This window comes from Melanotaenia boesemani, chromosome 24 (assembly GCF_017639745.1).
Source record: "Melanotaenia boesemani isolate fMelBoe1 chromosome 24, fMelBoe1.pri, whole genome shotgun sequence".
NCBI lineage: Eukaryota > Metazoa > Chordata > Actinopteri > Atheriniformes > Melanotaeniidae > Melanotaenia > Melanotaenia boesemani.
Window position 1 is genome coordinate 10,091,858 of NC_055705.1, and position 14,469 is coordinate 10,106,326.

General features: G+C 38.6%; 1 protein-coding gene across 1 annotated transcript in view; it reads right to left on the reverse strand.

Annotated features, from left to right (window-relative positions):
- The window catches only part of LOC121635736 (methyl-CpG-binding domain protein 5-like), a 36,152-nt gene that overhangs the window by 16,554 nt on the left and 5,129 nt on the right, over nt 1-14,469 (reverse strand). The window contains exons 2-3 of the mRNA XM_041979048.1: nt 5,627-6,254; nt 1,379-1,481 (exon numbers count right to left, since the gene is read on the reverse strand). Of these exons, the coding sequence (XP_041834982.1) occupies nt 1,379-1,481; nt 5,627-5,739 (216 nt within the window). The 5' untranslated portion in view covers nt 5,740-6,254. The remainder of the gene's footprint in view (nt 1-1,378; nt 1,482-5,626; nt 6,255-14,469) is intronic.

Below are 14,469 nucleotides of genomic sequence, written 5' to 3' on the forward strand. Positions count from 1 at the left end.
TTTCTCTGGATATTTTTCATACGTTTAAGCCAAAAAAAAAAAAATGTCGCTATAGGGATTCGCCATCATGGAAATTAATTCCCCTTTGCCCACTGCCAACACACTCCATGGCAAGCAGAACTACAAGCTCTTTGAAACCTCTTCAAGCTGACAAGGGTGACTTTTTGATGCCAGAGTGACAACTTGAAACAAAACAGAAGCATCACATTTACAACATCTTTTCAAACACAAGATTATTCCGTTATCCTACTTAAAAAAAGAGTTGTGTCCCAACTTGAAGATGCCTTACAGAACTTTTGCAATTTTCTCAGTGATGCGCCCCTTACTGACGGCTAATTCAGCACTGCCAGCGTCCTACCTGTACAATGAGGGCTCTCTATGCTTGTCTTAGCTCTTGCTCTCTTTCCTTTCCTCTATTCATCCGATAATGTCTCCTTCCGTTTCTTTGGTGAATCAGCTACGGTGCATGTTCATGTGTGATGCCGTGCATAAAGTAAAACTCAGCTGCAACGTCATGCAGCATCCTGGATGAAAAAGTTGTACAGTTTCTCAGCCTTGGGATGCTTCTGAGCAGTGTCAGCTCCAGAAATATACATATTAGATGTCACTATGTGATCAAACGAGTCCAGAACATGGAGTTTTAAGGTTGGAAAGTTATGTAATGCATCTTTAATGCCAAAGAGCTACTTGTTAATTTATTGCGTTAGGTGACCAAAAAGAGTTTAGTCTGCTTAAATCGCAGAATTTCTTTCTAAGTTGGACTAATGAGGAAAGATTATGCGAATGGGATTCAAATTGTTCCTGCTTGCACAGTTTACATTTGTTTGCATCTGAACTGGTCAACACACTCAGTGCATCCTCAGCAGATCCCACTGCATTGACCCAGAAAAAAAACCTTACAAGCCGTTGTACAGGAGAAGTAAAACAGCAACAACATACAGAACAGAAAAACTGTCCAATTTAGCCCTCAACACAGGGAGCGGTATGACATCAGTTTCCTCACTGCTAAATGTTTTATTGTTTGATGTGTGAGGTAATAAAAGCAAATGGAAAAAGTCCAAAACTAACATGTAGAAAGGAGATATATAGAACAGTGTGGCATTTATCTGACCATGAAACAATTCCCAATGAATTAAACATTTCTTAAAAACACATCTTGCAAGTTTGGTATTGTCTATTTTTAACTCACTAGATCAGGGATCACCAAACTGGACCTCTTGGGCCAGTGTCCTGCAGGTTTGGAGTCAGGTGTATTGGAGCACACTTGCTCCAGACTTCTGTTTTAATCTTTTATTAGCACATCTTCTGGAGCTCACTTTGTGGCAAGTGTTAGATCTGTTGTGTGATCAGTACAAATGGATGAGGACAAAAACATTACCTTGTGGAGGATGAGCGGGCACTCCAGGCCGCATTTGCAGGTTCCATCTGTCAGCAGGTAGCTCTTCACCTGCTCCAAGCTGGACAGCACCGAGCCACTGGGACTGCACACAGAAAAAACACCAAAGTGAGGCAAAAGCTGCTCCACGGCTCCCTCCACACACTCTAAATGTGCTGTTTGATGGATTTTGAATCAAAGTGACAATGCTAAGTTGTAAACCAAATATTTAAAGGTTCATTTCTCCCACCACAGTGGTTTCCTGTTTAGATTTAGAAAAGCGAATCATTTAATGCTAAAATGCTTCAATACACTCATTTTTATTGGCGTGGGTTAACAGCTCTTTTTTACCTTAATATTAAAGAGTAAAATCCTCCCACAGCACACCCCATACATCCATACTACATCCTGTTGCAAAAATGTGCAATCACAACACTTAAGAGGATGTTCATTCAGGGCTTTTTTTTTCTAAAATGGAGGTGAGGACAAATAATTATACAATCATGAGCCCCCACCAATTTCCACCAGAAAATTTCAACTAGACTGAAACCCGGACTGTTTAATGATAATCCCAAACTGCCTTTTGTTTGAAGGAATGAGAACTATTTAAAATGTCACTTGTGCATTTCCTGCCATCTCCTTTGGTCTGCCATAAACAATGGGAAAAATTTTGTTTGTTTCCTTCAGGGAGTCATCTCTCTATGTTTCATTGGCCCTACATCCAAGTCAAAGTTCCAGCATCATTTCCTCATTCACTGCAGATTGGTGATTCATCAAATGAACTTTCATCCAATCATCCACAGTCCATGACTGCTTCTCATCAGCCCACTGTAATCTGGTTTTCTTCTGTTTAGGTGTTAGTGATGGTTTATATTTAGCTTTTTTTTTTCATGTAAATCCCATTTCCTACAACCAGTTTATTGCATTTCTCTCACAGATACTGACTCCTATTTCTGCTGATTTGTTTTTCATTTCTTTGTTGTGTATTTTTTATTTCAGGTATATTGCTCTGGGCTTTCTTTCCTGTTGTTTTCTGTTATGTTTCCTTTTTACAACCATCACCTTTTATTTGCATTTCCTCCCAGTTTAAAATAAGATGACTCGAACAACCAACACCTTGAAATATCTTCATAAATGTGTTATATAATCCTTTCCAATATTGCCACTAAGAGTCTGGCTATTGGGGACACGTTTCCTGTCACTGAACCTGCAACAGATTGTTTAAGTCTGTAAGTCCTATGTTTGACCTGCAGAGATTATTAGCATGTTTAGGCACATGTAGGTATTGCAAATACCTTATATGCAAATTATAAAATGATTCCATTATTATTTTCTTCTATCTAACCAGGAAATAAATGGTGTTTTTTAAGGGTATGTTTGATTTATTTGCTTGTTAAAAATAGTTTTATGTCTTATCTGCGCACTAAAAAGCAGCTGGATGAACAGCCTCTCGGAATTGTAATTCAAAATCATTCCCAGTTGTTATTTTAAAATGGATTATTTCAAGAACAAATGGAAAATATTTCGTTTTCCTTAACTTGACTCATGACTAAAAGTGGAAGTACAAGAGGACTTAAAGTAAACAGAAGGACTATGATTAAAAGGTCGTAGCTGGAGAATTGTTTTAACCCCTTTGTGACCAAAAGAGTGGGGAACAACTATGTATGTGTGCCGGTTGGATCCGGTCAAACGTATACAGTAGCTCATTGACAAAACACACAGTGAGTGAATCATCAGTTATGGCGGCTGAGAAGAGCTCTACCATGAGGATCCACAGCTGCTTATTCCTGGAGTAAAATACACACTGTGAATGTAAAACAACATCAGCCAATATAAGTGTGCTGTGACAGTATCAGGCCATAGCCACAGAAGAAGACAGTATTCTTTCCAGTACCCAAAATAAACTCAGCACCAGCCAACTGCTTTCGTTCATTGTGGCTGGTAAATACACGTGCTAGAGGCCACCAACTTCTAGCCTACATGACATGGTGATGGCTCAAGAATCTAACTCATTAATCCGGCGCTGTGATACCATGTGACTGGATTCTGTTCATGAATGACTGGTTCCTTTAAGGCGTTAAAAGGCTTGAAATAACAGTTTGCGTAAACGCATGAGCTGTGTCAGTGAACTGCTCACTGCAGCACTACCAGCAACCTCCAAAAGCACATCATGTTCAAGAGATTTTAGCTGCTACTAGATGTAAAATGCACCACAGCATCAAAACAGCAGTAAAAAGAAACAAGCATGACTCAAAACAGCAAGCTGCGTCATCATAAAGCCACCGTGTTCCTGTTCTTCTCCTGCAGAGCCAATCAATTACAGAGACTCTGACCATGTGTGGAGGCTGAACTAACCTGTTGGAGGCTCTTTGAATTAAATCACTGAAATGAAAACCTGACGTTCGCCTTTGATATGTCAGTTTCTTTTCTCTTATAAAACTCATCTATCTTTAACAACAGCAGTTTAAATACTTCCTGCATATTCCTACACAGCCAAAGCAGCAACAATAAAAACAGAACATTTAATGCAGACAATAGAAACAATATGGCTGCAACTAATCCCTAAGGACAAGTGTCTGATTTATTCCAGCCATGTTAAAGAACCTGTTAGAAATCTAAATATGTGACATATTTCAGCAAATCACCTGTGGATAAATGAGATGAACTCCATTTTCTTTCACACTCCAGTGAAGGCCTCTGGTCCAAAAGGATGGCATGTGTTTGACTCAGTAAATTGGTGAAAGTGAGATTAGTCCACAATGTCCTAAATTTTAATGTGAAATTCCTATTTTTTTTTTCTTCTATTATTATTTTATAATTATTTCATATACCTGGCTTTCTCCATTACTAGCATTACAGTTAGCCAGCTGGTGTGACCGTCTCGTAGGAGCAGGTAACTGACACAGAAGGAAGCCAACGCTGTCTAAATAAAGTTGTTGCAGGAGGCAGCGACATGAGCAATTTGCAGCACCAAATTCTTTGAAGTATCAAGAATGCATAAGTCAGGTCAGCACCCTCTACATCTTCAGGTAAATCTGAAAAAGTTGGAGGATACTCAAATCAAGCATCACTTGCTGACTTTGCCTTGCTGAGGTACTTACTACAACAATGAAATCAAGCAGTGGATTGAAAAAACCAACAACATTTCAGTCCATACACCCTAAAACCTGGTTCTACCAAGTACTGTGGAGAAAGATGGATTCAGGACTATGTTCAAGAATGATCCGAAGAATGAACCGCAAATTCTCTAATTAGCATTAATGGGGACATGAACACACCAATTTTCAATGAGGGTGTGCTGCAGGCAGAAATACAGGCCTGGGCATTGTTTTCTTTTTTTTTTCTTTTCAAAATAACATATTTACAAAGTGTAATATATCACACCGAGGCTCCCAAACCACCAGCAGAAAGATAAGAGGCTGATTTTTACCAAATTTCAACACAGCTGGCAGCTCACCGTCAGTCCGACTTCCACAGTTCAACCAAAAAAGCAAAAACAAAGTAGCTTTATGACCTCAGAAAGTCATGTTTATAAGCGAGTGTGGTTCAACACAGCCAGCGGGATACAGTGTAATACCATCCCTAAATGCTGGTGTCTTCCGGGAGGTAGGCGTACAGCAGTTACTAGACATAAATTTAGTTCTGTTTGTTGTAGCATTCACTGCACTCTAAATGGGAGAGTATTTTATCTGCTCATTTTCGTTGGTGTTTCTTACTTTTAGTGTAAAATTATTGCAGTTAGTACAGATATAGTAATAAATATACCTTAATTTATGCCCATTAAATTCAGTATTAGTACATTCATTGCACTAAGATTAAGTTTCTACCAAGAGACAAAAAAAATAAATAAATAAAATCTATTTTCATAGCTTGGTTGAAAAATCATAATCGCTTCAATTCCAGCTTTTTAATACGTGTTTCTCTTACTGTTCTTGCATCACTTAAGAGGCATTTAAGTTGTAGACAGTAACAATAACAGCTTAAATAAATGTAACTCTGTTTATTTGTGCTTAAAATGTGAAAGTTATTGAGATAATGAAAAATTAAAGCTTATGTTAAAGTTAAATAGCATATTTTTGGGAAGGAAATAACATGTATATTAAGCCGAATTATGGTAATCTTAGAAAAAGAAAAGAAAAAGGGCTACCTGGTGGTTACATAAACAGCAGATTCTCCAAGTATTGTGGTTATATGGTGTTTTTCAGATACGTTTGCACTCTAACCTCTGATGAGTCAATGAGGTCTTCTTACCTTACATACGCGACACTGCTGCCATGCTCCGCCTTGCGCTGCCAGCCAATGGGGACCTGGACAGGGACGGCCTGCCGCTCATCTCCCGCCTCACAGTCCTTTCCGCCATTCATTGCTCCACTGGTTTTACACTCGACACCACAGAGGTATATGTATCAGACATTAACCAGTGTTTTTGCAATGTGCGTCATGTTCCGTCGTCCAAAGCCGTGGTGGAGGTTGTGGTGGGAAGGTTAAAGAAGAAGAAGGGAGGAACCACAAGGTTAGGTTTCAACGTGGGACTCTGCTCTCTGGTGGAGCAAAAGGGGGTGTGGGTGGGCAGGGTGAGGCGAGCTCACAGCAGACCCTACCCTTTGAGCTGCTTCATGGCTACAGTACTGAATAACGTGTGGACTTCCATTACTGCATCTTGTCATTCGGAGTCATCCGACTCGGAAAGATGCCAGCTGAAAGGAGGGGGGAGGGGATCAGGATATGTTCTATATTTTCAAAGGTGAGGGCCTTTATTAGCAATTTTTCATCGTTTGTCTTTCATTGACCAAAAAAAAGAGTTCCTCAGTTTGATACATAGAGTCTGATTAACGTATTGGTTCCCACACGCAGCTGGGTGGTGATATTCCCATGGTTCCTGTGAGGGAAGACAGGAAAAAGACAGTCATAATGAAGCAATTTTATTTTAGAAAGAGTAAAGATCCATCAATCAAGTACCTAGAAAAATAGAACAATAACCAAATGAAAAACAGAAACATTTTCATTGGCTGTAAAAGCCATAATTTGGAGACTTGCCATTAATCCATCATATAGAACTAAAATGAACTATGCTGCAAGTTTTTGTACACACACACACACACACACACAGAGACATATATATCTCTTCCCTGCTGCAGCGGTGCGTGTTTGGTGGTCACAGAAATGGTTTTGCTCAGATGGTAGCTGAGTGGATACCACACGTTTATAGCTGCACATCTGACGCTACACCCAGAAACAAGATGTTAACGCCTTAACTCCCGGTAGCGGAGGCTGCAGAGGTGTTAGGCTAAACAGTCAAGCTAAAAAAAAAGAAGTTTAGAGAATTTATAAGACAAAAATCTGGATAGTGAAGCACTAAAGGTGCATGGATGGAAGTTATTGTGCATATTGTGAATATTTCTCTCTCCTCACCATCTAGAAGCTCTGAGATTCTCATCCTGCTTTCTGTCTGTTCACCTGATGCTGATATTCATCACATATTGTTCCTTCTGTGTTTAGAAGGAAACAGCTTCACAACTTTAAATTCATCCTGCTGACTTTTTACCTTTTAGTTAGTAAATCCTGAACATTTCATCCTTCTTTCTATTAAATATTTGATTTTATAAATATATATGAAGAATTATTTTAACTGTTGCCGTTTAAAGAGAAAACTGCTGCTAAGCCTGTTTATGTGTTCAGTGCAGGGGTCTGCAACCTTTCCAATCCAAAGAGCCATTTTTCCCTCAGCCAGCTAAATAAAACTCCTTTAGAGACGCAAATGTTACAAGACTTTTCAAAAAGGAAACTTAATATACATTTTTAATGAAGAGCCACCATAGGATATTTGTTATTTCTAATTAACCACATTTTTATTTCTTATATAAGGTTTTAAAATAAAGAAAAAAATAAAACCTTTAGAAAAAGAGGATAGACAGACTTTCTTCTAAGGGATGTTGATATTTGTAGAAAATGATGTTAAAGAAAAAGAAAAAGTTCCTGGTTTCCAACCTAATGACAAGAAAACCAGATTAAAAAAAAACATTTTAGCTACATATTTAGAGGCATTGTAGAAGGTCCAGAGAGCCACTTGCAGCTCCAGAGTCGCAGGTTAGAGACCCCTGATGTCGTGTTTGTAAACCAAAATTTACTGCATTTTCTTTATAAAGTTGTAGGCCTACTTTTAAAGGGAAGACATTTTGCGCGTGACATGCTGCGATTAATCGCAATTAATCGCAGCATGTCACGCGATAAATCGTGCTTAAAAATTTTAATCGCTGCCCAGCACTAATATATATATATATATATATATATATATATATATATATATATATATATATATATATATATATATATATATATATATATATACATATATACATATATATATACACATATGTAACAAGTATATGCAACAAGTCCAGTCGTGAAATTTCCTCACTCCTAAATATTCCACAGTAACTGTCTGTGGTCTCATAACCAAGTGGAAGCGATGCGAATGACAGCAACTCAGCCACAAAGTGTAAGGCCCCATAAAGTGACTGGTCAGGATCGGCGGATACTGAGGTGATAGTGCGCAAAAGTCGGCAACTTTCTGCAAAGTCAGTTACTACAGATGTCCAAACTTCATGTGGCCATCCGATCACCTCAAGAGCAGTGCAAAGAGAGCTTTATAGATTGGGTTTCCATGGCCGAGCAGCTGCATCCAAGCCACACATCGCCAAAAGCAAAGCAAAGTGTTGGATGCAGTGGTGAAGAGAACGCTGCCACTGGACTCTGGATCAGTGGAGACACGTTCTCTGGAGTGATGAATTGTGCTTCACCATCTAGCAATCTGATGGAAGAGTCTGGGTATGGCAGTTGCCATGAGAACACTACTGGTCTGACTGCATGTGCCAAGTGTAAAGATTGGTGCAGGGGAGATTATGGTTTGGGGTTGTTTTTCAGGAGCTGGGCTTGGCCCTTTAGTTCCAGTGAAAGGAACTCTGAATGCTTCAGCATACCAAGAGATTTGGGACAAGTCTATGCTCCCAACTTTGTTGGAACCATTTGGGAATGGCCCTTTCCTGTTCCAACATGTCTGTGCACCAGTTTACAAAGCAAGGTCAATAAAGACATGGATGATCAAGTTTGTTGTGGATTAACTTGATTGGCCTGCACAGAGTCCTGACCTCAACCCAACAGAACACCTTTGAGATGAATTAGAGCGGAGGCTGAGAGCCAGGCCTTCTCATCAACATCAGTGTCTGACCTCACAAATGAGCTTCTGGAGGAATGGTCAAAGATTTTTTTTTTTTAACCTGTCCTGTCCAGCATCATAGCAAGCAAAATGATAATCTGGTTGCTGTATCATGCTGAACAAATTTGCTCTGCCAAGGGGAGGCCTATGGGTAAGGCTCCTCTTGATAATCTGATTCATTTATTTTTTTCATTTACTTAGAATCACGGAATCTATGTAATCTTGCTGGACCTGACCGGAGGGGACAGGAAAAGATGGAAAATAGCAAAAAGAAGCAAAAGGGAAAGAATCTACACCATCACCAGACAACAAACTGTTACACCTGTACATGAACACACCATAAAATTTCCTACAACTTTTACAAAAAAAAAAAAAACACAGAGCTGCTAGTCATTAGGAGCTCTTAAATAATAACCAAATCAAAAAGGAAAAAAAGAATTATCTCTTAGTATATAAACCCACTGGACAACTCAGTGACTGTGTCAGCATGCAGAGCATGAGGAATAAGGAGTAATCAGTGATGAAGAGTGGTGAGTGAGGTCGTGCAAATGCGACCACGCCTCTACGAAGGTCAGACGCAGACCAGGGCAGCCCAGAGACCCGGGCCCTCAGCAGCAGCCCCGGAGCACTAACCCAAGCTACCCCACCCCGAAGACAACTCCAGCCCCACCCGAAGGGCAGCAGTGGAGAGCCCCAGCAAAGGCTGGGGCAACATCATATTGAACTCATTTGATTAGGAATGGAATGTCTATTAAGTTCATACAAGAGTCAAGGCAGGGGAGCCAATACTTTTAGCAATATAGTGTATTATGTTAGAGGAATCCAGACTATAAGAGGGGTGACCTAGGTCATCATTTCTGATAGCTATCAATAGTCATAACCAACAACACACATATAAAGTTATTATAGTGTACATATTACACAGTGGTAAACGTTGAAATTTTTAACCATGTAATTCTAGAAATCGAAGTCCCAAAGCAAACATTTACACTCTGCTGTCAAAGGGTGGAGGTCACCATTTCTGATAGCAATCAGAATGTGTGACTTTACTGTACCCGCATTATAATTATCTTAGACTTAAATACAGTGTTTTCAAGAAGTCGTACACTGTCGCCTCCTGTGGTCACAGATTCTGATGGGTCACAGATTTTGGTGTAACACCAGCTCAGGACGGCACGATTTGGTTTGGTAAACCTTGATCTTTGTTGTGTTTCCACAGCCAACCATACCCTCACCTGGCAGGTGGAGTATAAGCTGGATAGCGAAAGACTGGTCAACGGCGTAATAGCGTGTCATCATAGCATTGCAATGCCTTCCTTGTATTTCAATTAAGAACAAAACCCAGATTCAGAGCCAAGAAAGCCAACAAAAAAAAAAACACTCAGTACAGAAAAAAGTTTTAATCACAGTTTACAAATTAATTAATCTTGATTAATCAAATCAAATTGTAAAATTTGCCAGTTTTTACTGCAAGCCAATGCTTACAAATCTTTTGTGTTAACTGACCTTCCTTTGGGTAAACTTGAGATGTCCAAAGGTCAGTAAATGCAGCATATATATCTATATATGTGGTTCAGCATCATCTCTACCATGTTCTAGATCATAATGCAGAATTCATACAGCATCTTCTCACCAACCATCTACCATCATCACATTATCACATGGTGATATCTGTCATAACACCATCAGATGTTGACAAGTGAAGTTAAATACTACCGACATTTGATTTTTTTATTTATTTTTTTTTGTCTGAGATAGCAACACAAATGCTTCATAACACATGAAGCATACAGACAGGGTCTAAAATCCGCATCTGCAACTTTAGTCTTGGGCACAGCTCTTAGATTCAACTCGTGTTAAAGAACAGCAAGCACTAATAGACGAAGGAAATTGTTGGTTAACTATGAACTATCAAATTAACCTGTTCAGTATCAACGGAAACAGATGGAAACAAAACATTCCCTAAGACATGATCACTTTTCATTTTCTTAATGCACATGTGAAACAAGTAAAGGAAATTTTCTGTTCTGTATTCATGGTGATAAAATGAGTTCCAGACATTTTTGTATGTGTAGTCAACACAGTTCACACAGCAGAGATAACTTCCCATCTGGCTTTTCTCAAATAAAAAAACAAACAAAACAACTAAAAACAAATTAAGTGCTCATTATCCTAGAACAAATCTGAAAATGGATAACTATTCGTCATTCAATTATTCATTTTGGTTTACAAAACAAAAGTAGGACAAACATCTATTTTAATCCCCCCCCCCCCCCCCCCATTTTTCCTCTAAATGGAAAAATCAAACCGCTTGGAAGTACGTGAACGACAATATTGCTAGTTTCCCGTTTGGTCTTCATATATATTTAAGAAAGAAAGATTATGGGGTCGCTAAATGCTAAACCATTTTCCAGTTTCACAAACTAGTAAACAAGATAACGTAACATCACTCAACTCTACACTAAGGATGTGACGATTATTTAATTTCAAAATAAATCACACTATTAAATGCCAAGATATATTAATCATGCAGATTCCTCAATATAATCACTTCACATAAAAGATCATGTTTAAACAATAATGCCAAATCAGCTTAATTAAGCACACAATAAAAAGTTTTTGATATGTCAAAAGGGTCATCCTCTAAAAGTAAGGCTTGAACTGTCAGAATCTTCATAAATAAAAAAGAGAAAGTTGATTTTCGTGGATTTGGTTCACTACTGTGACAAGGCGCCTACATGCCCTAAATCATCTTTTCTGGCCAGGACCATGCCAAACTCAGACTTTTTAAAATAGCACCAGTAATAACTTTGTTTTTGGACACCCAGTGACAAAATTCTAAAGGCTGGTAAACTGTTAGAAGCTTTAAAAATAAGGAGGATAAGGTGGTTTTTGGTGGATTCGGTTCACCGCAGTGTCAAGGAAACTACGTGCCCAAAATAAGCGTCTCTCATTGAGATAATGCCAAATTTTTAATATGTCATGAGAAATAACTTTGTTGTTTGTGAGTTAATGCAAAAGAAAAAGAAAATGGGAGAATTCTAGAGATTAATCTTGTATTAACGCATTAATTTTGACAGCCCTGATTAAAACTTAAAAGACCTATAAAGGAGTGTGCATGTGATTTTATACATTAATAATGTTGGGAAATTAACGCATACTAATCATGTCAATTGTAAAATCGTGAGTCATATACCAAGAAAATTTGTAATCTTAACATCCCTACTCCACACCAGATAAACGTGAATAAATGTGTATTCTTCTGTGTGTAAATACTGCAAACAGAGTTAGAGCCTGTTTCTGCAAACTGTGTTGACATATATTAAAAAAAATATATTGCACCATTAATCTGATCTCATTCTGCCTGAATACTGTCATGCAATATTTGTAGCTTTTCCCCTCTTTCAGAGCATGAAGTTCAAATACTGGTAGATGCCCGTCAAAGCTTGTAAGTCAGACTGAATTTAGTCAGAGTGAAAGATCTCCTTGCAAAGTAACCTCTCAGCCTCTAGTGCTTCTGACTCATAACAGGGCTATGCTGAACCCAAAGCAGGAGACAAGGCCGTGGCACAGTAAAAATGGGACATTAGCTAAATGTATGCTGTTTATCAGGAAATACGGTAACGGTACATAGAGCAGCTATCTTCTCAGGACAGGTTTGTGGTATCCTATGAGTAAAAAAATACAACACATAATTAAAATCATATCCTGCAGAACCATATTTAGCAGAAAAAGAGGTAATACTGCTGTTCAAGTTGAAGTAAAAGTAAATTATCTTTCCAACAAATGTCTTTGTCAAATAGCCCTCAGACAGCTGGGGACAGAGAGTAAAGATCTGCAAGTGTGACAAAGGTTTCCATTTGGTATTTTATCTCGTTTTTTTTTTTTTTTTTTTTAATTGCATCAGAAAAACAAGCAAGAATCTATGATAGAGTTCAATAGTAACAAAGATTGGGGTTGTATGGCACGTCCTCCAAAAGCCAACCGTCTGCCTTAAATAGCTGAACACAAAGTTATATCTATGTGTTCCTGCACTGGCACAAGCAAACAGCTGAAGTTAAACACTTAAAATGTCTATTTATGGTTCTGATAAATGAAAAACTGCTTACTCGGAGCAGTGTTGCCAAGCCTGCTTTTTTCATGCGACTTTGGGCTTGTTTTTCTGTTAAGTCCCATGGAAATATCGTCAGTTGTGGGTTTTTGGGTTTGTTTTCTTAACATGTAGCTGCTTATTTGGGCTTGTCTCACTTCCTTTATAAAGTCCACCTTATTCTTTCTCAGCAGTCCATAATAATGCAATAACCACTGGATGCAGATCGGGTAAAGTGAACGCAACAGTCTTTTTTTTTTCTTTTCAGGAACTAGTGTCCACAGCCAGATAGATAAATAGATAGGCTTGTAGTCCAACGCCTCTTCCTCCATGTCTGGTCCTGCTACAGCGGTGCATCTAATGTAATTAAGAGAGAGCGGTTTTATTAAAATAAAGAGACGTTTTCTGTCTGGAACTTAAGAAAGAAGAAAAAGAACCAACATTTCTCTTTGTCTTCCTTGTCTTTTTATGATACACATATTACAACAACTGCCTAAACTGCGATATGTAGTATTAGGAATTTGCATATTTTAAGGAAGTGACGTGAATGCTGCTGAGCAAAATTGGCTTGAATCACATAATCCAATCCTGGTTGTTATCCTGACAAAACCCTCAGTTTGGGTTGTTCAAAACTTTTGAGTAGGCTCTGGATAACTTTGATCGAAAAAACAGGATTATCCTGATCCCAACAGCGGGCAAGGTTACAAGGCAGATTTCAGAAAAACATGCAGCACAACCCAACAGTTGATCAAATATTGGAACTTTTAATTTGCCGCATATGCTTATATTTGTATTTTGCACCTGATTGTTTAACCGTTACAGGGATAAAGTGGTTAAAATAGGCATAGGCCACCTACTAAGCCTTTCAGCAGAGTAAAGCAAGGATAAAACCTAACATTATCTTGTCCCCACGAAATACACCCCAAATAAATTCTATAACAAACACACATACAATAAACAATCTTGCTGTCAGTCATCACTGCATTATCTGAAAAGAACCTGTCAAAAATAATGTCTAACAACTGCATCCCTTACTACACATCCTGTCCGTCCCTCATTCAGAAAGCCGAAGGTTGGGCTGGTACCTCAACATGGGGCTCAGGTGTGTCATTAACATTGTCACAGACAGGGACATTGCGCTTTTTATTTAAGACATTCCCAAAATATCCACAGTGTAGTTGTTAATGGATTAGTTTTATATTTGTTGTTGCTCCAATGAAAAGTCATAAAATTATACACAGAAGTGGATGTTCATGATTTCCTGTGTGTTGTCGCAAAGGAAAAAGTACTTAAAGTGACCCCATACCGGCTCTTCTACCTGTGGTTCTTCACATAGCCAGGAGCCCACATTGATTTACATGCTGGAAATCTGGATTTGATGATCCTGAAAAACGGGATTCTGGATCAGGGGGACCCAATCATGTGTTGCTTTGAACAACCTGGGTAAAAGTAAGCTGGATCACATGATCCACCGTCCTGGAAAAAAGTTGCGGACAAGGTCCGAGAGATGGTCTTCAAAACCTTGGACTTGTCATGTTCATGCTCTTGTTTTCATGAGTGCCTCTAGCATTCAAGTCAACATTGCAACTTGTGCTTGTGACATGTTACCTCGCGTCAATGCAAGTGGCATTCGTGCCAAACAAATGCTAGGAACGTGTGGCAGCCATGATAAGTACTAGGGCTGGGCAATATGAACCAAATCTTATATCTTGATATTTTTTACCTGAATCACGATATATGATATATATCGCGATATATTTTTTTTTTGTCAAGTAACCAAAAAGACAG